At 42.9% G+C, this 22,231-nt stretch overlaps 2 protein-coding genes across 2 annotated transcripts in view; both read right to left on the reverse strand.

The window, feature by feature from the left end:
* PARVB (parvin beta) overlaps positions 1-1,196 on the reverse strand; it is a 52,625-nt gene extending 51,429 nt beyond the window's left edge. The window contains exon 1 of the mRNA XM_066319591.1: positions 975-1,196. Coding sequence (XP_066175688.1) covers positions 975-1,089 — 115 coding nt within the window. The 5' untranslated portion in view covers positions 1,090-1,196. The remainder of the gene's footprint in view (positions 1-974) is intronic.
* Positions 1,197-7,834: 6,638 nt separating this feature from the next.
* SAMM50 (SAMM50 sorting and assembly machinery component) lies at positions 7,835-21,950 on the reverse strand. Its single transcript, XM_066319589.1, has 15 exons — positions 21,826-21,950; positions 19,958-20,068; positions 18,808-18,909; positions 18,267-18,354; positions 17,585-17,691; positions 15,557-15,687; positions 15,261-15,348; positions 14,661-14,789; positions 13,985-14,056; positions 12,817-12,903; positions 11,445-11,515; positions 10,967-11,034; positions 9,997-10,143; positions 8,772-8,913; positions 7,835-8,043 (listed from the first exon to the last, which is right to left on the reverse strand). The coding sequence occupies exons 1-15, from the start codon at positions 21,844-21,846 to the stop codon at positions 7,998-8,000; spliced, it is 1,410 nt and encodes a 469-aa protein (XP_066175686.1). The 5' UTR covers positions 21,847-21,950; the 3' UTR covers positions 7,835-7,997.
* Between the last annotated feature and the right edge of the window lie 281 nt (positions 21,951-22,231).

Consider the following 22,231-nt stretch of genomic DNA (forward strand, 5'->3'; position numbering starts at 1 on the left):
TTTTCTGCAGGCAGATGCCAGGATTCTGGGGATAACACGGAGGCACCTTCTCCACAGAAACCAGCCCTGGTGAGTCGGGGCAGCTGAAGAGAACAGCACACACCATACCCAGAGGACACTGCACTCAGAGGAAGGGCACACTTTGAGTTAGGACTGGGCCAGCTTTATCAGGTCTAGCAATGAGACACCTCCCTTTCTACAGCAGCAACGACGCTGCTATCTGTGCACACCCCCTGGTGAGGGCGGGCAGCTCTGGGGACACCTGACAGATGTGCACAGATGGGGGTCCTGGTCCATTGGGTTCAGGCTGGGAAGCTTCTCTGCAGCGAGGGGAAGGCTCTGGCCATGTGACATCCCACATGGACACACCCATACAGCCTGGGCTGCGCGTGCCCATGCAGAATCCTTCAGAGCGCGGTGGGTGGGATGGATGTGTGTGGGCACAGTACCCACACCAACATAACGCCTGCGGATGAAGCGGACCTGGAATGAAACACGGGAGGACTTAACCATTCCCTCGTGGCTTTCTCAACTCTCAGACCACAAGGAAACGACAGCCACAGTCTCGCTGGTCACCAGGAATTTAGTTTATAGCCAAAAACGTGTTCTGGGCTTACCTTCCCGGACATGCGACACGGGCTGATGTCCCGCTCGCCATCACTTCAGTCTCCCCCATTGCTGCCGGCCTCCCCCCACTGCTATCAGCCGTTCCCAAATCGCTGCCATCCATCTCCCATCGTTCCGGTCTCCCCCATCCCTGCCGGCCGCCCCCACGCCGGTCCCCAGCCGTGTTGTGGCTCTCGGGGCCGGCGGGCGGGCACGGCCCCTCCGCGGAACAAAGCGCGGCTCGGGGGCTCCGCCGCTGCCCCGGGGAGGAGCGGGACCGGGACGGGACGGGGCGAGCCGGCGGAGCTGCCGCAAGTCACGCCGGCGCCGAGCACGTTCCTTCCTTCCCTCCGCGCCGGCGAACTCACCCTCCTTGGCTTTCTTCTTCCTGGCCAGGGTCCCGCCGAGCTTGCCCAGGAACGACTCCTCTTTCTTCATCCTGTGCGGCCGCAGCGTCGGGGAGCGGAGGGGCGCGGCGGACATCGGCCCTGCCGGGGGCCCGCCCGGCCCTGCCCGATGGCTCCCGGCGGCTGCGGGGCCCGCGGAGCCGAGCCCAGCCCGACAGGGGAATCACCGGCCCGAGGAGCGGGGCGAGCCCGCGGTGCGCGCTCGCAGCACTGGGGGCGGGCTGGGAGCCGCCGCGGCCACAGCGCCCTTCCACGGCCGGGAAGTCCGCGGGAGGCGGGGGCGGGACGAGCCTCGGACACCCCCGGGGGCGGGCACCGAGCCCACCCGAGCATCACCTGCGGCCGCCAGGGCCAGCCCCTCCTCCGGGACACCCGTGCGCCGGACCCACGCGGGTGCCGGGAAAAGTGGGCAAAAAGCATTGCTGCAAAACAACGCTCCCGGTCCCACCACGGCCGGACCAGGGTGGTGTTAGGCTTGAAAGCACGCGAAAATCAAACTTGAAATGACATCCTTTCTTAAGAACAGTTTTGTTTATTCCACATTTTGCAACAATTGGGCACAGCTGGGGGCAAACGCTCAGCACGTGCCGTTTGTCAGCAATTCCTCGGCGGCTTCATTCCAGGTGTGCCTCCCAATTTCAGAGCCATGCGCCCCTTCTGTCAGACCAGCCCGCCTTCTTCTCGCGGCATGGTGCCGGTCAGACATCTCTGTGGGAAGATGGAGAAGGGGGCCCTAGGTTCTGTGCTTGCCAAGCCACCACCTCCCAGGTGTCCCCGCACTGCTGCTGCCATCAGCACGGTGCGTGTGCACAGAAACGCCCCAAACCAAGCACTCGGTTGTGATCCCACAGGGAGAACTTATTCCACATGGAGAACTTATCATTTCACAGCAGCCAGGAGCATGATAAGGGGGCTGTGGAATACACGTTAAATACAGGTCCTGAGGAGTTTATAGTGTTAGGGTCTGATCGTGTTTAAGCCCCTGAAGTGGTCCCACTGATTTTAACGGGACTGCTGGGTCCCCAAAGCCACAACCAACCTTTGTCTGTGCTCCTGCGAGCAGCGTCCCTGTCAGCAGCCCCTGCCCAACAAAGGACCGCATTCAAACCAACACGGCTTGGCTCAGGAGCTGAACACCCAGCTGATACGGGACACATTTGCAGGCTTGACCTGACACAGAAACAACACTGCAGGACACATCCAGAGCAGAATTTAGCAGAGATGATTTTCTGAGTTAGTTTCACACGAGATTTAACCCGAGCTACTCCCCTCTGCCACCCAGACCCACTCGTTCTTCACCTCCAGCTACTTTTCTACAGTCACTCTGGCAACTAAAAGAAAAACCCAACCCAACAAAAACCAAAATCACCCAGCCCAAGCTTTCTAGTGTGATTGAGCACGAGGTCACCCGAGGGCAAGTGCCAGCAGAAGGGGAAGTGGAGGGCACACATGACCAGGCTGGAAAGACTCTTCTGAATGGCAGTGCAGACTTCTGTGAACTTTATTGAAACTGCTTCTTTGGAAGAACAAATAAATTTCATTTCCTGCAACAACAGTGTGTTGCTCATAGCAGAGGCTTTTAGACTGCAAATAAAGATTTACTTGGGGTGGGATCATTACCAGTTACAAAACCACTTTGCAAAATTAAATAATTAGCATGGAAATCAACTGCATTCTCCTGGCATAAGCCACATGAGCCCCTTTACAAGTGCAAGCTCCATTTTCAGTTCATCAATAACCTGAATTCATACAAAACCCACACATTAATGTTGATTTGCAACAGGACTAGCAGAGTGGATATTTTAATTTCATAAAATGCATCCTGAAGTCTTAGATTACATTTAGCTTTAAGTCAGTTTGGAAAAAGCATTTTATCCAACCTCTGGGGGAAAAAAAAGTCTCATAAAAATCAATCAGTTCTCATACAAGATTTTTTAAAAAATGAAATTGCAATCAGAAAATGTGTGAGTACAAACTTTGAGCAAGAAAGCAAACTGGTTAATTTACACACAAGGAACAAATGGTAAATAAAACTTCCCTGACTCTAGTACAGCACTCAAGATGTAACCACTTAAGAGGAAGTGTCTTTTAATAATTGAAATACAGCCACACGGATAGATCCATTCACCTCTGACTTTGATGTCCTATCTACTTATAAAATGCTTCAACATGTAGCTAAGTAGAAAAAGCATTCAGCTTACTGAAGGAGGCGGAGTTGTTTGAGACAAGAGAGAGCCCATGGCAACAGATAGTCAAATTACACTTCAGAAACACCAAAACAAAACTTGGAGCCTTTTTAAGATTCATCAAACAAATAGGACTCTTCTAAACAGGAAATTAAGAGCTTCTCCTGCTGCTTTGATCGGTGTTAGTGTGCAGTGACTCCACTGGCTAATGGCCTCTAACAGGGACACAGCTGCTGCTGCACCAGGTCAGTGGCCGGCAGCTCAGAGCAAGCCCAGCTACACAGTTCAAACCCTCCATAATGAATGAGAAACCAGCCCCTGCAGCCAGAAAATTCCCTCTGGTACCTTCCTCTCATTAGGGATGAGATTCCTATGTGTTTCTATGAGAATATATTCAGTATTCCAATAATGAGCATATATTCATTAAGAAAACTGCCAGAGCATAGACATGTCATTTTAGGGAATTAGACTGAAAATACTACGCCTTCTTTAAAATCTGTTTTTATTTTCAGCACTGAACTGCTACTTCAATATTTAGCTGAACACTTAAAAGTCTGAATCCACATTTGCTCATTTTAACATTGCTCACCTTTTTGATAGAAGTGTTGCTTCCTTTTTTTTAACCTCATAGCACTTTATACTGCTTTCAAAATTTCAGACTACCTGAGATTACTGTAATTAGATGTACGACAAAATAACAGTGACATTGAATATATGGTCTCTCTTGGTCAGATATTGAAGCAAGGCAAACCCACCCACTTCTTAAACCAGCAAACCATTGCAGTTTTGTTCTATTACAACACCACCTGTATTGACTTTGGACAGATACTTTAAAGATACAAGACACAGGTAATTTTTCTTCCTGGTCTGCCAGATAAATGAAAATGTGTTGGGTGTGTAACTGCTGGGGTTTGGGTTTGTTGTTTAGGGTTCTTGTTTTTTGGGAGAGTGGAAGGGTTAATAACATTATTTATTAAATACTGAGGTAGGAATGTACCACCTAACTGATGCCACTGATTTGCTTCAGAGTGCCTTCTATTATGTGCTCTACTTAACTGAAATGCTTGTACAAAGTCCATTTATTCCATGCAGATGTTGGCTCTGGGTTGCCATTTTTGCTTAACAAGAGAAGAAAGCACAGGATACACTCAATACAAAGTCTCATCCCAATCACAGTACAATCATCCAGCAGCACTGCAGTTGCTAACAGCCATTTAGCACTGTTCTCACAAAACATACATCCACTACCTCAACAAGTTTGCCATGGTTGAGAAGCTCTGCAAATATTTTCCTGGAAAAGATTCCTACAGAAGCTGTGGCTGCAGGCTCCAGCCCTCTTGAAAACAAAACAAGAACAGAACAAACTGTACTGTACACTTAAATTCGGAAATTTTGGGATTATTTTCTTATGCTCTCCCATACAAAGTTTAGGATAATCTTCCAGATAATCTGACTAACTCCTTAATAGTCCCACAAAGGACTCAAGGTGTTTTCTTTCCCTGTACCACCACAGTAAAAATTCACACTTTTTCATGTGGGTGCTCACGCAGCCCAGAGAAGGAAGAGCCAACCTGACCTCCCCTCACTGTTCCCTGTTTGATCACACATGGGAAAGACTTGGAACACTTCCCTCAAAGGGCACAACAGGCACAGTTGTTTCTACACAGGTGCCTGACAACCAGCAGGTATTTTGCAAAGGTAGGAAATACTAAACCGTAGCTGCTACACCTCTGCAAAGACTGGCAGCAAGACCTGTGTGAAAAAAGGCACAAAGTGACACCAAAGGTATTTACATTGAATCACGCCTCTGTATTATTGAGGTCAGCATTGTAATTTATTTCTAAAGCTTAGATTTTCAAATCAAATACAGTTATGGCCTTAATAGGATATGGCCTTAATAGGGCAAGTCTGCCCCTTACATTCTCACAACTTCCCAGTTTCCTCTTTCGCCTTCACCTAAGCCCCTTAGAAAATTACTCATTAACGGCACCAGAAAGCATCAGATCTTCCAAATATAAAGAACAATTTCAACTTTTTTATATAAGCAGAACAGCTGGAAACCACCTATGGTCTTAGAAGTGGTGATTTATATGAAATATTTGCCATACTTCTAACATGCTTCTGCAACCTTCTCACAGGCTCGTGGGTGCCCTGACACATCACTGAGACCCTTCAAACCCGGTCTCAAAACAGTCCTCTCCTTCCCAGTCCTCCCTCAGTCCCCAGAAAGGGCAGCCAGCAGTGAATTAAGACCACAACTGAAGGAACTCCGCAAGCCTGGTGGAACCTACAGCCTCAGCACTGCTCATGTGAAGTCAGAAGGCCATGAGCACATTCCAGGTGTGCTGTTTGGGGACACTCCTTGCCATCTTGCCATCCCCAACAGTGGCATGTCTGAAAAGCAAGAGCATCTTCACTACTCCACAGGTAAACTGATATCCAAAACTGTCCACTTAAACAAACACCAAGCTTCTGAAACACAGTTCTGACTGCAGGCCTTACTCCTCTTTTATCCTTTCAACTCTGGCCAGAAACACAACCACCGAGAACAAGGATTCAGATCTGCCCAAAGCTGCTCACCCACTGAGCACTACAGCAGCTTCCACTGGAATTCTGATTTCTACTTTATCCATTTTAAGTACCTGGGCCTTTGCAGCAAAATTTAAATGGAAATATAATAATCACACCAATATTCCATAGAAGTAACCACATAATCCAGATGCTTCTTCCAGAGGAATTCAGACATACTTTCTGTACTGGATAGCTTTTGTGCATTTGTGGTATGCCATAAGAAAATGTTACTTTTCAACCTAGTGCAGTGCCAATAGGAAAACAGTGACCCTGGTGGAGCCTCATGGAACATGATTTTGCTCTCTTTATCTGACTGGACAATTCTCTGGAGAGCAGCACAGGGAGGTCTGTCAGAAAATGTGCTCAAAAGGTCTCTTCAGCCTTCAGCAGTTTCTTCCATTCCTCCCTTGATTCTCATTGAGTTCCCTCAAAGCTTAATTGTGGCCTGGCTGCTGTGTGGTGTGCACAGAGTTTGGGGCTCTTCCCCTAGGCCTGCTCAACTCAGAACACGGCTGAGCCCTCTCCAACAGCCATATAAAAGTGTCATATAAAAGTATGCCATTGGAGCAGCCTTGAGTAAAACATAGTTGCACAAAATAGAACTCTTAAGGCAGCAGAACACAGCTAACTTTGAACTCCTAGGAGAAAACCCTAACAGTATTTTAGTATCTAAACATTCACATCAAAAAATATTTTTATATGTCAAAATGTCGATAGTGCTGGAAAAAACTAAGAAAATTTGTTGACATTCTTAACATAGTTTCATATTTTATCTCGTAACAACAAAAGAATCATCAAAAATGTTTGGTTAAATACGTACTTGCTACAGTATCTGTAAGATAAACACACCAAATTTTTTTTTATCTCAAACTTTGCTATTAGAAACAGCTGACTTCTGTCATTCACACCATTTTGAACATCTGTAAGCCTACTCATGCTACTTTATAAGGAGGAAAGGATGTTTAACCAAGCAGAGTTCTGCAAATCCAGGCAGTCCAGTCTTTAGCCTTCATATTTTAGAGAATTATCAACTAAACCAGACTTAGTTACTGTATTACACCAACAGCAATACCTATCAATGCTAAAGCAATGTATAAAATTGTGCTCTCTTAAAAAGAGTGGAATCTGAGTGCTGACTTCATTGGGAATGAGCTTTTATGGCAGTCCTGACATATTCAGCAAAGTCAACTAGAGCACCAGCATGTCCAAAGCTGTCTTTAGTTGAGCAGAAAAAATCAGTTTAACAGCTTGTGTATTTCTGTTCTGCTTCCCCAGAATCTTCTTTGTATTGTGATTTTAAACCTGCTGACACTTAATAATAAAAATATGTGAATGTAGGTACAGGGAAAGTGCACTCCAAGCTCAGATTTTCTCAGCATGACCACAGAGGGCTGGTACATATAAAAATAATCAGTATGTAACTACCTCCAAAGGTGTTAGGACCAAAGTAGTGAGTAAGTCAATCCTTATAAACTGGGATATACCCCAAGTGATAAAGCCAGAGTTGACTTGGAAGTGAAATTAGCACCTCAACAAGTCAAGAGAGAGACACAAAGAGAAATCAGGTAGTTCCACATGTTTGTATGTCAGGAGTCACTTTTTGCAACTGCTACAAAAAGCTGTTTTTGCAAGACATAAATCAACAGCTTTGCTGAGAGCATTAAAACACTCAAAGTTCAGAGCCCTGAACATCTCAAAAATATAATTTAAGTATTTACTATGCTAGACAGATGAATTTTTACAGTATGCCATTCAGATTGTAGGAGGCATTTAAACAGAGATGATTTACAATAGTGAAACATATTCAAATCAGAACATTTTGATTCATTTAGAACCATTAAAATGGTATCATTTTTGACTCATAACAGCTTTTTCAAGGACTTGTGGTTGGAAGAAGGAAGGCTGTGCAGACCAATAAAACTCTAATGATATGAGAACCATATCCAAGAGCCAATATCTGGCACAACTCCAATACTTCAAGTAAAAACCAACAACTAAAAGCTGTAAGATGGACTCCCACAAGCACTCTCCCATCTTTGATAAGAATCAGAGGTACAATGAACCTTTAGAGCATAATTATTTAATGTAGTTTCTTGTGGAGTCCAAGAGGTAAATCACTCAGCTGTATATCTGTATTTCAAGGAAAAAAGACCATTTTGAAGTATGTTATAGTCTTGATTTCATCTCCAGAGCACAATTTCATTTAGTGATGTAAAATACTTCTGTATTATAGAAATCTTATTCCTGCTCCAAACTGAACACCGTCGCATACCCTGAAAAGAAACAAACAATAAACAGTGTAAGTGATATAGACTGATGAAACGAAAATCAATTCTCCTTATCCCCAAATTCCCAAGGTTTTAGCTCACAAAGGCTTTTTAAAATAAATGCTTTGACGATCTGTTCTCCATATGGATCATTTACGCTTCCAAATAAGGCCCGTAATTTTGAAATTGCTATTATACATTCACATTGCCCATAGAAATATAACCCTGTTCCTGTATGAAAGACTGAGTATCTCACACAATACCCACAGACAAGAACAGGCCCCCTGGAGCTTTTATAGTGCATATTATAATGTTTGCTTGATGCAGGATAATTGGTTGCTAACAAATGAATTTATTCTTCTTTTCTCTTTTTCTATAAACTTGTTTTCATTTTCCAAGCAAAGACATTAAACTAGGTATTTATCAAAGACATCAAATGAGGTATTTATTCAATCATTTGGGTGTAGAAGGCTTAAGAAAACTCCAAGAAATGATGCTGCTGAACAGCTATTTGCTCATTTCAACAGCTGTTCTCAAGATAAATGAACTGTGGCACTTGAGAAGCAAAGTTTTAACCCAACTGCGTACCAAGGTGAATAATGTGGGCTGGGAAAGCAGCACCGAGATGTCTCTGTTGGTGTGGACTAAACAAAACCACAAGGCAGAGCTCTCTCTGAGAAAGCAGACAGGAAGGAGTGCAGGGACCTCTAGAGAAGCTGGTGTAGCAAACCAACCTGTCTCCAGCCTGTACTCCCATGGGGAAGCAGTAGTTGAGCTCCAGCCTGGCGATGTTTCCCAGGCGCAGCACTACTCCGGCGCCGTAGGACCAGCGGATGCACTCTACCAGCTTCTGCAGGTGTGCCCTGGGACCCTCACCTGCAGGCAAACACCAAGGGATGAGCAGCAAAGCAAGAGAGCAGAACTAGAACAAACACACTGGGATTTTAGCTGGACTGTTGACTGGTCTATATGTCCCACTATAGGGCACCTACTAGCAAGAAGGAGAAAATGAGTATTAAAGACTTCAGTGTCTTTACTGCTTCCCTCCAGTACCTGAAAGGAACTTACAGGAAAGGTGGAGAGAGACTACTGAAAAGGGCCTGGAGTGACAGGACAAGGGGCAATGGCTTCACACTGACAGAGAGCAGGTCTAGATTGGATATCAGGAAGAAATTCTTCCCTGTGAGGGTGCTGAGGCCCTGGCACAGGTTTCCCAGAGAAGCTGTGACTGCCCCATCCCCAGGATTGTCCAAGGCCAGGCTGGATGTGTCTTGGAGCAACCTGGGATAGTGGAAGGTGTCCCTGTCCATGGCAGGTGGGAGCACAAGATGAACTTTAAGGTCCCTTCCAACCCAAACCATTCTGGGATCCCATTTTATTTTTAAGTTGATTGAAGTATCTCCCTCCCATATGGATGTCACCTTTCTTACATCAAGTAAGCCAGACATCAAATAACACTATATTCTAAAACTGACTGAAATCATATTGAAGAATCATACATTAATGAACTGAAATGTATCCTGAATAGAGGTAGGGATGGAGGAAAAAGAGCCCCACCAGCTACGACACCCTCATCTAATGCCACCACTTTTTCTTTAGTTCACTCCAGTACACACCAGAACCCTACTAAAACATCATCTTTCATTCACCCTTCAGAATGGTGTAAGATGGCAAGTGTTACACAATGGTCTGCAAACATCCCTTGTTCACAGACACTACCACTACCCTCCTTGGCTCTTTTTCCTACAAGTTGTGCTGGAAATTATAGAGAGAGCTAAATAAACTACGGGCAATCCATCAAATGTATAAGTTAGAGGCAACAGGTTTTTGACAGGCACCAAAATATACGCAGTAAACAAAGTGATTCTGAGTGAACAGACACAGAACAACTCTCCTTTTTGATTTATATGAAGAGAAGAGGTTTTGTTTTTTGTTTTTTTTAATTCTGTTGAGTCTTACCATAGTTGAGATTGCAGAGATTTCCAGCATTAAGGAAGAAATGTGTTCGGAAAAGATCTCCAAAGCCTCCGCGGCCAGGCCGGAAAGGCAGAGGGGTGTAGAGATGCACTCCTCCAGCCCAGTAGGCGTCTCCTCCCAAATAATCACCTGCTTGGGCAAAACGTTGGAATAAAGGCATTTACTGTGGAACATACTAAAAGAATCACTTGTTAAAGATAGAAAACCACATCCATAAGTTGCTTTACATTCCATAAGTTTATATTCCACTTCTACCCTTTACAACTCTTCTCATTTGCTTCCAATTCTCTCCAAACTCACTCCAAACTATTAGTTCGAAAAATGAGCACTTCCACATTTCTTTAAACTGTCCAAGGGAAGTGCATTTTTCTTCCTTCCTTCACCAGAACAGCCTGAGGCATGCACCCACTCATGGAGTTAATCAGAATTACCTCCTGACCACCTCTGCAATACTTTCCTTGGTTTTAAAAAGGGGCAATTGATACAACTGAACAACTAACTTCAAAAGAGACTAAATATTGAATCCACTGATAACAGCAGAGCAAGGAATAGAACAGAGGAAGCTCCTAGCCCTCCAAACACCTCTGTTGAGGAGATTACCTTTCCCCTAAGCTACCTGAGCACAGGTTGTATCAAACAAACTGTTGCTTTAATCATGCTTTAGGAACTTTCCCAGCTTGAAGGTTGCTTACTAATTAAAATGACACACTGGAAGTGTGCAAGTCTGAACATACACATGGTTTACAAAATTAGTAATTAATCACAGCTTAACAAAGAACTGCCTGGCTTTATCCCATTGTGAACTGATCTGTAACAACAGATCAAAGCCATAACACTTCTCAAAGTACAGAATGAGTGTAATTATTTTCAGGTTATACAAAGTTTAAGGACTCTCTGTGATACACTAATATTTACAGTATTGTCAGAGGAGGGGGATTTCAAAGTGTCAGACCTTCACTCTGGGGTCCAATGCTGTACATACTGAATCCACGCACACTCGTTGGTCCACCAAGGTAAAACCTAGTGAATACAGATAAATTTAATTTAATGCTTCACTTAAAGGTAACTTTGTAACAGGTTTAGTAATGTGATCTTTAAACATCAGCATTAGAAGGCAAAATTGGCTACAGAGTGAAAAGAGTCATGACACAGCTTTGCTGTCTAAATATACCTATACCTGCTACAGAATTTTGCAGGTGATAAATACCATTTTGCAACCACAAATATGGGCAGCAGAGCTACTACACAGCAAATTATAAATTTTTACCAGCCCAATATGAAAATGGCTTGAGTATAAACATGCAATTATAGCTAACTACAAACATTTTTTTCTCCTCAGAACTACTACTGTTCTTCTCTTGTGCAGAGTTTTTTATATACAATACTTCTGTTGACTGGGAAAAAAAAACCCAAACATTTTAAAAACTTGCCTGTCAGCTATACTGGATGGCTTGTCTCCAATAGGTACCAGCATTCCACCCCAAAGTGATACTGAAACAACCTTTGGAGAGAAAAACAAGTTATTTATTAGTACTTATTCCTCAGGGAGAGCTCCCACCAGTCTCCCAGTTACAGCTGCTCACACCCTGTAGATATCACACCCTGTATGTTGGATTCGCAACAGGATTTTCAGGAAACTCTAGATGGCTGCTGCCCTCTTCCTTTTATGCAGTGTTCTGCCTTGAAAACATCAACACAGCACATTTGAACCAAATGCTACCTCCACAATAGCTTAAGGGAGCACTCAACCTCATCCAGCCCCTCTTGTTTTGAGAATTCTCATGTCTCCGATTAAAACAACACTGCTGCCATCAATTATTCTGAAACCCACAGGAGACTGAGTGCAACAAGCAGCTGCCAAAAATGGACAGTTATGACTTGTCTGCAAATTAACCTTATAATTACACAGAACCACCTTCTGCAACTCACTATACTGACATCAAATAAACAGAGTTACTCTTTATCTATAAAAAGTAATTCTTGCAACTCAAATCACTGAAATAAATAGATTTAATAATTTGCTCGCTGACTGTGTGCCAGGTAGAAGTATTACTGATAGACAGTGAGATCTACTGTCAGTATCTTTGGGATACAAATTATTGTAACCCCTGACTTTTAAATCTTCCTGATGAAGTTGCTGTTTAATTTCCCATTCAGCTCTGAGGAGAATTTATTGCACTATCTCCATGTGATAAAAAACTTCCTTCTAAATGCACTTAGAAATATTCCTGTTGAATATGTTGAAATTCTTATTTCAGTTTTTTAATATTTCAATTCAAAACCCTATTTCCACCTAATACTAAATCAATGCTGCTGAAATCAGTCCTCCCATTTTTTCCCCAATAATCTTACACACAAAAAACAATTATATGCTATGACAAGATGAATAGCTCTATATTCACGATTTCAATTAAAAAGAAAATTACAGAAGATTATACAGAATATTCATAAAGGTTTCAAAACTTCTAAGTTCTTCAAAAACTTCCAAGGATTTTGAAAAATCCCTCCTAAGGAAGACCACAAAGAACAGACATGACCAGCTTTACTTCTGGAAGGAAAATAATTTTTATGGTTAACTATAAAACAAGTTCTCTCCAAAATTCCCACTTTCCAAGCAATTGTGCACAGTTAAAAATAAAGACAGTTCATTTTCCAGAAAACAAAATTGTGTTATCTTATCGTTACCCAGCCATTTTTCACAATCTTTTTCCTAATCAATAGTGAAAAATAATCGTAAGACACGGATTTAACAGCCCCAGAAAAACCTCAGGTCAATTACTAAAATATCTTTAAGAAAATTACCGAATCCCAGAGAAGTTGCTTATTCAACTGAAATTCAAAATCCTCTTTCAGAAAAGACACATCTCCCCCTGTATAGCCAGCCAGCTCCTGCAAAGACACAGATTTATGAAAGTTGCAAAAGATTTTACATGTTTCTTTCCTCTAACAGTTCAGCATGTCTGCACCAGCACAGGCAGTGTTTTTCCTTACAAGAAATACAGAAACACTGGTATGGTGAGGAGGCTGGATTTTGGACTGAGGCATGCACAAACCTCAGAATAATGAGCAGCATTTTTTCCTTTTTCAAATATTAAACCAAACTATTGCCTTCCAAACCATTTTGTAAATGAAGGCAAGATGAAATGGAGCTGGAAAATTCAGCATCAATAATCATGACTGTATTTTCCTAGATCAGATCCTAGACCTAGATCTGATATGTGAAGAAAGGAATGACACAATTTGTTATTTTCAGCTCTCATGAAGTGACTGAACTAACTCAGTGGTAGAGGCAGGATTTAACAAATGACACAGTACCTAAACCCTGAATTACAACCACTTTTCTCACACACAACAGTTCACTGATGCTTACTTTTAGTTCCAGTGGCATTTCAAATCTGCCCCTAAAGCACTAAAGAAATTAATGCTTCTGAAGTATTACACAAACAGCAGAAAAGCCAGCTTTTAGAAAGGCTCTGATTGTAACAAGAGGGAAAAGCATTTTCTGTGCCAAAATGATACATGCATATGCCTTGGAGAGTTATTTTTACCCAATCTTTCATTTTTAACTCTCAGACTTAGGTACTTTGTAAGCAGCAATCTGACTACAGCCTGGCAATCTGTGATGACAGTGTTAAAAAAGAAGGGCTAATTAATACTCACCGAAAGTGTAGTGCAAATACTATCAGGGATAGTGCCTCTTAGCTAATAAATAATTTAATGCTGATGGAGAGGCTGTGCTCTCTGACTAATGGCGTACAAATGAAAATTTTCTACCCTAAAAAAGGTTCATGATTTTAAAAGGCACACTCAGAAAACAGAAAACCTAATTACCAGTCTGCATTGTCTCCTAGTCAATTTTAGATTAATTTATAACTTTAGACATTTTTCACATGAACATCAATTAGATAAATTCAGACTTATTAGAACACACAGATGAACCCAAATAACAGCACAAGTGATTCAAAACTACCTGATTAATTTTCAGCAAAGCACCTCGTTTTGGCAAGATTGAGGAGTTCCGGGAATCAATGACCATGGCATGCTGAAAAGAACAAAAAGTTTGGGGTGAGGTTATCAGATTTACTGAATGCCTCAGAGTGACACCATTATTTCCCTTCCAAAACTGTGCAAACAGTGGAAAACAACCCCAGCTCCAGCTGAGATTAGCTGCAGTAATACTGTGAACAATATCCCTACAGACTTGCTTTGTTTGACATTTAAAGGCCACATGAAATGCATAATTTTTCTGTTCTGCCCATGGCATCCACCAGAAACAGAGCAGCAGCCCAACTGCAACCCACCAATCTGCAGAGTTTATGTCCTACAGTTTGTAAGCTGCAAGTGAAAGATGGCAAGTGACCAGAAACTGGAATGTTTACAAAAGGCTTAGGATGAGGAAATTTACTCTTCCTGTCTGCTACAAAATAAAGCAAAAAGAGATGGCAGGTGAGACAGAGGGAGAACAAGCCAAAGTCAGCTGTGATTCCCTGCTCTCCCTTTGGGCTTTCAGAATTATTCCCTGGCAATGACCAAACACAGCAAAAGATATCTGAAGGAAAACACATTCCCTCCAAAGACAAAAAGCTCCTTTGGTATCACTCGTGAGTATGAGATGAATTTAAAATATTATCATGAAAAAGCCTTACAGAGAGAGAAGACTTTAGAGAGTGTCCACTTTCCTCTCGAACAGAAAAGGAGGCTGTTCTAGCAAGGCAGCCAAGCTCTCTCCACACACCTTCCCACTTCATTGTGTGATTGGTCTTCCAGAGGGGAAACTACAATAAAGAATGAGGAAGTCATGAAAACAATTGCTATAAAATGAAAATAAATATTTTTTATATTTGACTCTATGGCTTTCTTCCCAAACTTCTCGAAACAGAGAGAAACCCTTTTCCATTTCAGAATTCTGCTCCAGCCAAGAAGTTAAATGCACACTAATTAATGCATTCCAAATAAAAAATATCTTGAATTGGGCTGATACAGTAAGCTAGGCAGCCTGCTGCCTCTCTGAAATGATAATTTAAAAAGTTGGAGAAAAACATATTGGCATTTTTGTATGGCCAAAATGAGATTGAACTGTAAGAAAAAGTCCAAGGTGCATGACCTTTGTAATTTTCAAATCACTGACCTCTTTCAAATAAAGAGAAATCAGCCCTGTGAACCAGTAATTCAATCATTCTAAAAGCATTTCCAAGAGCTCGACTGAAGTGTTAATGAAGCAGGTGTTACACTTGTGCGACACTCACATTGAATTCTGTTGATACTCCTCTGTCTGTTTCTCGAAGAGAGCTCCAAGGGAACTGTCCAGTTACTTTGTATATATTAACTGAAAAACTGAAACACAACATTACTGGCAGGTTTGAAAGGGAAACTGTTGAAGGTACAGCTCTGAATAATCACAATAATTTAAGTAATCAGCTCTGCTACATCATTACCAGACCCTCAGGAAAGAATAAATGTAATTTTTACTTAATGGAAGATCTTATTGATTGTTTTATATTCTTTCACTAAAAACAGAAGTAGTGAAAAGCGCATCCCCTACTTTCTTTCAAAGTTTCCAGGCCGTGGTTTGAAGAAGGACAGGCCGTATGAAGTTTCTTTTGTTCCATAGGAGAACTGGAAGGTCACCTTTTCTGCACGTCCCAAGAGGTTTGGGAACTTGAGCCCAAGCACCTACAGAAAATAAATAAAGAAACCCTCAAAACACTAGACATACAAACAAAAACCTCCCCATATCACAACATTTTATACCGTTTGCTGTCTTGCTTCTTAATCAAATGCTGAAGGCAAGGAAATCATGAGAATTAGAAATTAAGATATTTAAAAATACTTGTAATCACTGAATGTGATTTTTTCTCTGTTAGTTTTCTCTCTGCACTGGCAGAGAGTGCAAGATATAATCAGTGACAAAAAAGTACAAGATAAAAGCCAGCAGTGCAAGATATAATCAAACATTCAACTCTTATTGCTGTTCAGTAGCTGCTGACTTCATCTGCACTCTCACTGAGCCATCAGTACTGATGTTACTTCAAGCAAAATCTCCAAGCCTGTCTCAAAGCCCTGGAGAATAAACCTTTGGCACAACAGGCGGCTGCTCTGCCACTGCAGACTCCCCCACAGACCCTCAGGAAAAACTCCTGTCACGGAGGGTTCATCAGAACCAAAGCAAGGGAAAATCATCACTATGGAGCCACTTCCCTGTAGTTTTGTTTGGAGCAACAAGATCCTTTTGCAACTGGACCTGATGGCACTACAACACAATCCTACAATTCCCCAGAAACTACTGAAACACTTTTGCCTATTCTCACCCAAATTCCTTGCATCCTTCAGGCAGCTCTTGACCCTCTGGCAGAAAAGATGGAGCAGGTTTCCTCCCTACACAGACACTACCACTGTACTACTGTTGTGTGTTCTATTGCAAAAGAATACTGAAAACTTCCCAAATCCTGACTGCCTCTGTCTGACAGCTGTTGGAAGCAAACCAGCAACCTGAGCTTTGTAATGATGGTTATTTTGCCATAAAGAGTATGAAGAACTAATAGTATGAAGTACTGGATGTATAAGCTTCAGCTGAATTTAAGGGATTAGAACAAATAAATCTATCCAACTCTTAAGGAAACATAATCTGTGTTGCCAACATGAGTGTATACAAGTCATGCTTTTGGAGCATTCACAAGTTTTACTGCTCTGTGATAAAATTAAATAGAAGAGGAAGCTGAGCACAAAAAGAGAAACCCAAGCAGCTTCCAGTCAGTTCTGAGCAACACTGGAAGCAGCAGGTAGGATTCCCTGCTGGTTTCCTTCAGGCCATAACACCATGGACCTGGCTCCTGCCAGTGGAGCTGCATAAGCAGCTCTCAACTCACCCAGTTCCAACTCTCCTTGCACATGCAAAATACCATCACCTGAGTCATGTGGGAACTTACGCAGGTTAAAAATACCCCTAAGAGGAAAAGGATGAGCTCCATGATCTGGCTTATCTACTAGCCCCAGGCACAGCTGCCCTGTGCAAGTGAAAAGGCAAAAGGGGTGCAGGATAAGCACAGACCAGCAGCACAGCTGGTACTTCCTGTGGCAATTGGTAAATATTGTTCACATAAGATTTTAATCTGATGTACCCTTAATTGAGTCATACAAAGACAAGTCCCAAAGCTTGCAGAAGTCATGAAAACCTTGCATTCCACAGCCCAAAATAACTGATACTGGGCTAAAAGACAAAAACAATTCCTAAGCCAAATATAAAGCATTTTGACTGAGAAGAAAAATACTTCCAAGTATATCTCACAGAAACAAAATGCCAAATTCCTTACTAATCTCTCCAGTAGATGAAACATCTTAAATAGTAGCAAGAAATAATTGGAGAAGTTTTAAGAATTAAAAAACTAACATGCTGAGCTTGAAGCTACAGCACTGCCCCCCAGCTCAAGATAGGCTTTTGCTGAATGAAAGCCTGACACAAAGGCCTGACAAAGCCTTAGTAAGGCTGGATCACCAAATTCCTGGCTAGGCTTGAAACTGAAAGTAAGAAGGAGATCAAAAGGCATTACTAATAATTTAAAACAATCCATACCATGCTGCCCTCATTGTTGCCAACCATGGTGTTATAGCTCCCAGTTAACCTTCTCAGTTCTGTTACCTCAAAGGTCACATCTAAACCATTTGGAAGGGCATCATCTCCTAAAGAAACAAATGAAGTGCATGTTATCTCTAAAGAGTTATTTTTAAAACTGCAGACAGAAGGTTAGCTGAATTATTTGAAAACTCAGTTAAGGCATAACAAAAGTCCATGTTGCAAAGTGAAAGGGTTTGAGAAAAGGATGTTTGGATGTGAGCACAGATATTGATTCAATCATAGGATAACTGGCTTAAATCATTTCATGTCAATGTGATGTGGAGTATAAGTACAGGATATATTTTTGAGCTTTCCCTCACACGTTCCTTGAAACTGTGGATTAAGAAAAGCTTACTGTAATTATTATAAGTGCTAAATATTCACTCATGGACAAGTAATATTTAAATACACATACACATATATGCAAACATATGCAAATAGATTTCCTTCATGGAGATAACTGATGTAGACACATTTGCATCCACAGCACACCCACCTGTTCATCTAAAATATATATATATAAGGGTATACAAGACTAAGTTACACACACAAAATATGTCCACCCTATTACACAGGGAAATAAATATTACAGGTATGAATATATGAGAAAAAAGGTGAGGATTAATGAGGGAATACACACCATGACAGGTGTCAATCAGAACATCCACCTGTCTAAAGATTCCGAGACGAAGCAACTTCTCACGAGCTTCATGTGATTTTCTCATCACCTACAGCAGGAGAAAAGTAGCTCAGTCACAGAATCAGAGGACATTTGGGTTGGAAGGGGCTTTCAAGACTACCAAGCCCTTTGAGCCTTTCAGGTTAAAAAATAACAAGGATAAATTAGTTAACATGCAGCTGAGTTGTAAAATATCCACAGATTTTGTATATAAAGACACATGTGCACCTTCAAAATAGAATACAACCACTTTAATACTTGCATCTGCAGAAATAATTTAAACCCAGAGCATCTGGCTCAGTAACTTTATGCCTTTTGTTAGTTTGCTTCCAAATTACTTTAGTAGTTCAAACAATTCTTCAAACAGGTTCCAGTTAGAACTTATTTAGGGGGTTCTTGACAGAGTTGCCCCATGTCTGAAGGGAGTAGCCCAAAGCAGGAAAAAGAGAAAAGAATTCAATTAATTATTAAACAGCAGGTCTGTAATTCATGCAATACTTACATCAATGAGATTTTTTGCCTTGAAAACATCAGCAATTTCATACATGATGATGTCATCTTTGGTCCTTCCAAGTCCATCGAAGTGTACATGCTGAACCACCACCTAAACACAACAAATCTTCACACACAAGGACTGGATTTGCATCTAATAAAGAGGATCAAGGTCATCAATGCACAAAAAATATTGTGAGAAACCTTGATGATTCCTTAGGCTAATTGCTGCTAACCTACTTTATCAGAAATCAGTGCTAGCTAAGATTCTGGGACGTTGTTCCCATAACACAAAAATGAGAGTAAATAGATCTCCTACACCAAAGCTGACACTGGTTGTAGCAGAAGAAACCCTGACAGACTGCAGCTGCTGGGGTTTTAGTTGTAAATGTTCTACAGGCAGAGAAGGAACTGCAGAAATCACACAAGTATTAAGTACGTAACATAGAGTTATGCAGTTAGTCATAGTTGTTTGATACTTGTTCTATCAGCTATATATAAGCAATTAATTAAAAGAAGAAAATCAAACAAGTGTACAAGCCACAAATATCTAGACTCCATTAAAATGATCACCACCACAGAAGCAGTGCAGTTTCAAATGCAACTGATAATCACTCCCATTATGAGGCTTTATATCTTGATCCATAATCACCTGAGACAATTTTACTGTGAAAAACCCCCGCACCTTCCACGCTACCCACTACAAATGGACTATGGAGATTCCATTTCCCTTATTTTTCCAATCTTTTCAGTGAATTATAATTTTAGGGGTAAATGTCCAAAAAAATCTGCTTCCAATAGTTGTCAAGGATTGGAACAGGCTGCCCAGGGCAGCCACCACCCCTGGGGGGATTAAAAACCATGTGAATGTGGCACCTGGGACACGGTTTAGTGCTGGACTTGGCAGTGCTGGGTTAGCAGTTCTGTGATCTTAGAGGTCTTTTCCAACCTGAACAATTCTATGATTCTAGTCCAGAGTTTGGAAAAGAGCCTAGGCAGCTTATGCCACCTCTATCAGAAATATCTGTATGACCCTATGTATTCATGTATAGTAAAACAGCAAAATATCAGCAACTACTATTATTGCCAATTGCTTAAAAAAACCGCCAAGGTGTTTATTTCTCTCCACAAAAAAATTAGGATATTGCTCAGGCACTTACATCTTTGTTTTCAAGAATTTCCTGCTTGGTGTCAGGTTGAACTTCAACCAGCTCAGATTCCTCTCCCAGGGCACCAAAATCTGGCCCAGCCATTGGAAGAGGCTCCAAACTCTGAAAGCACAAAAGAAAACTGCATTTAACAGGGTACACACACAGATTTGTGATTCTTGCCTTTTGTGAATGAGAAAAACACGTGGTTCTCAACGGTGTACTCATCAAATCCTAAGGGAAGACAGCAAAAGAGAACTAAAATGAAAAAAAAAAGTCGAAGAGAACTAAAGAACACTTGACACTTACCTGGCTTGCTCAAATTTTTAACAAAAGCTAAACAGCTTTCACATTGAATGATTCCTCAAAAATACTTTGCGTTCTTCCAAAAAATAGCTTTAACTCTTAAGACAAGCTTCCTGTATAAAAAAGATGAATTCTGCCTTCTTAAAAAAAGAAAGAAACAAAAAAACCCACCCCAAAAAAAAAAAATCAGGCTGTCACATTTCTGGTTTAGTTTTTAGGAGGTAGAAGAGTTTGAATGTTGAACAATAAAATAAAAAGGGTGTTCTCAGAATGTTAGTTTGCCTTGCACCTATTTATTTGCCTTTGTATTTCAGTATTTCTTTTAGAAGTAATCTTTCAAAGAAAGCTTGAGACCCTCAGGCTCTACTATCAGAGCCAAACAGTTCAATCAAACACAGCATGGCTTTATTTATTATACCCGTAAGAATCCTAAAATAAGACTTATCTGAATAGTTGCTTTCCTGAATAACAAATTGCTGTTGCATACCAAAATCCAGTTAAAGGAAGACAGAAGCTTCCCCTACTGTCACAGTTTTCAGGCAAGTGTGAAACACTCTGTATCCACAAAATACTGTCTAGCAGTTAACACTAGACAGACACATAACAGAGAATATAAGCAAAAAATCTTAAACAGAAATTACATTAGTCACAGTATTTATGTACTCAAGAGGCTCAACTGGAGGCAGCTCCCTGCAGCTGTTCTTCAGCCTTAAAACTGAACACTTTGACCTCTGTGCTTCTTCTATAAGCGCTGGTAGATGGATTTGGAGAGTTGTGCATCTATTCACGATGATTTCAGGGATGTGAGGCCTCAGTACTCTCCAAGTAAAGCAAAGCTCCAGCCTCCAATTCTCACCAGGGGCTCCTCTCTTTGCACTGTGCTTTTTCAGCCGCTTGGGTTTGAGTTTGATTTGTTTGGGGTTGGTTTTATTCTGTTTTCATTTCCCCAATCTCGTTCTTGCCAGCCCACCCCCCTCAGGTCAGCTCTGGGAAAGCCTTATGAAAGACCTGAAAAAGACTCAGGTTTTCAATAGCAGAAAATGTTGAACTTAGTAAGAATTTTTTTCTCTCTAGTGAGGGTGTTGAGTAGTAAAGGTTTCCCAGAGAAGCTGTGGCTGCCCCATTGCTGGCAGTGTCCAGTGCTCAGGTTGGATGGGGCTCTGAGCAACCTGGGACAGCGGCAAGTGTCCCTGCCTATGGCAGGAGGAACGTGTAACCAAGGACCACAAAGGTCGCTTCCAAGCCGTCAGTATCTACGCTTCTAAAAAAAAAACACCCAGAAATGAGCTGGAAAGGGCAGGCGCCTCCGAGCACCGGCACGGGCTCCGACCCCTTCTCCCTGCCCCGGCCCGACTGTGCCACAGGCGGCGGGCTCGCACCGCGGAGCGGCTGAGGCGGGACACGGCCCCCGCTCGCAGCCCCGGGCCCGCTCCGGCCGCGGCCGCCCGTGCCCGGCCCGAAGGTCGCGGCGGGGAGCGCGGGGCCCCGCGACCTTCGGGCTGCCCCGGGCGGGCGCCCGGATCCCACCCCCGGCGGGTCCCGCCCCGGCCGAGCCCCAGGGCCCCGGCGCTCACCCGGGCGTGCACGGTGCCCATGGCGGCGGCGGCGCGGCCTCAGCTGCTCCGGCGGGCTCGGGGCGCTCAGGGCCGCAGCGCGGGCGCGGCCATGACAGGCGGCCCCGCCTGGCGCCCATTGGCCGCGACGGCGGAAAGGGCGGGGCCAGGGGAGCGCTTCCGGCCGCCGGGGGTCGGCGACACGGGGAGCTGTGCCCGAGCCGGGGGGTTTGCAGAGACACGGGAATTCGCACAGACACGGGGAGCTGTGCCCGAGCCGGGGGGTTTGCAGAGACACGGGAATTCGCACAGACACGGGGAGCTGTGCCCGAGCCGGGGGTTCGCACAGACACGGGAATTCGCACAGAGCCGGGGAGCTGTGCCCGAGCCGGGGGGTTCGGACAGACACGGGAATTCGCACAGACCC

The sequence above is a fragment of the Sylvia atricapilla genome, chromosome 5 (assembly GCF_009819655.1).
Source record: "Sylvia atricapilla isolate bSylAtr1 chromosome 5, bSylAtr1.pri, whole genome shotgun sequence".
NCBI classification, from domain to species: Eukaryota; Metazoa; Chordata; class Aves; order Passeriformes; family Sylviidae; genus Sylvia; species Sylvia atricapilla.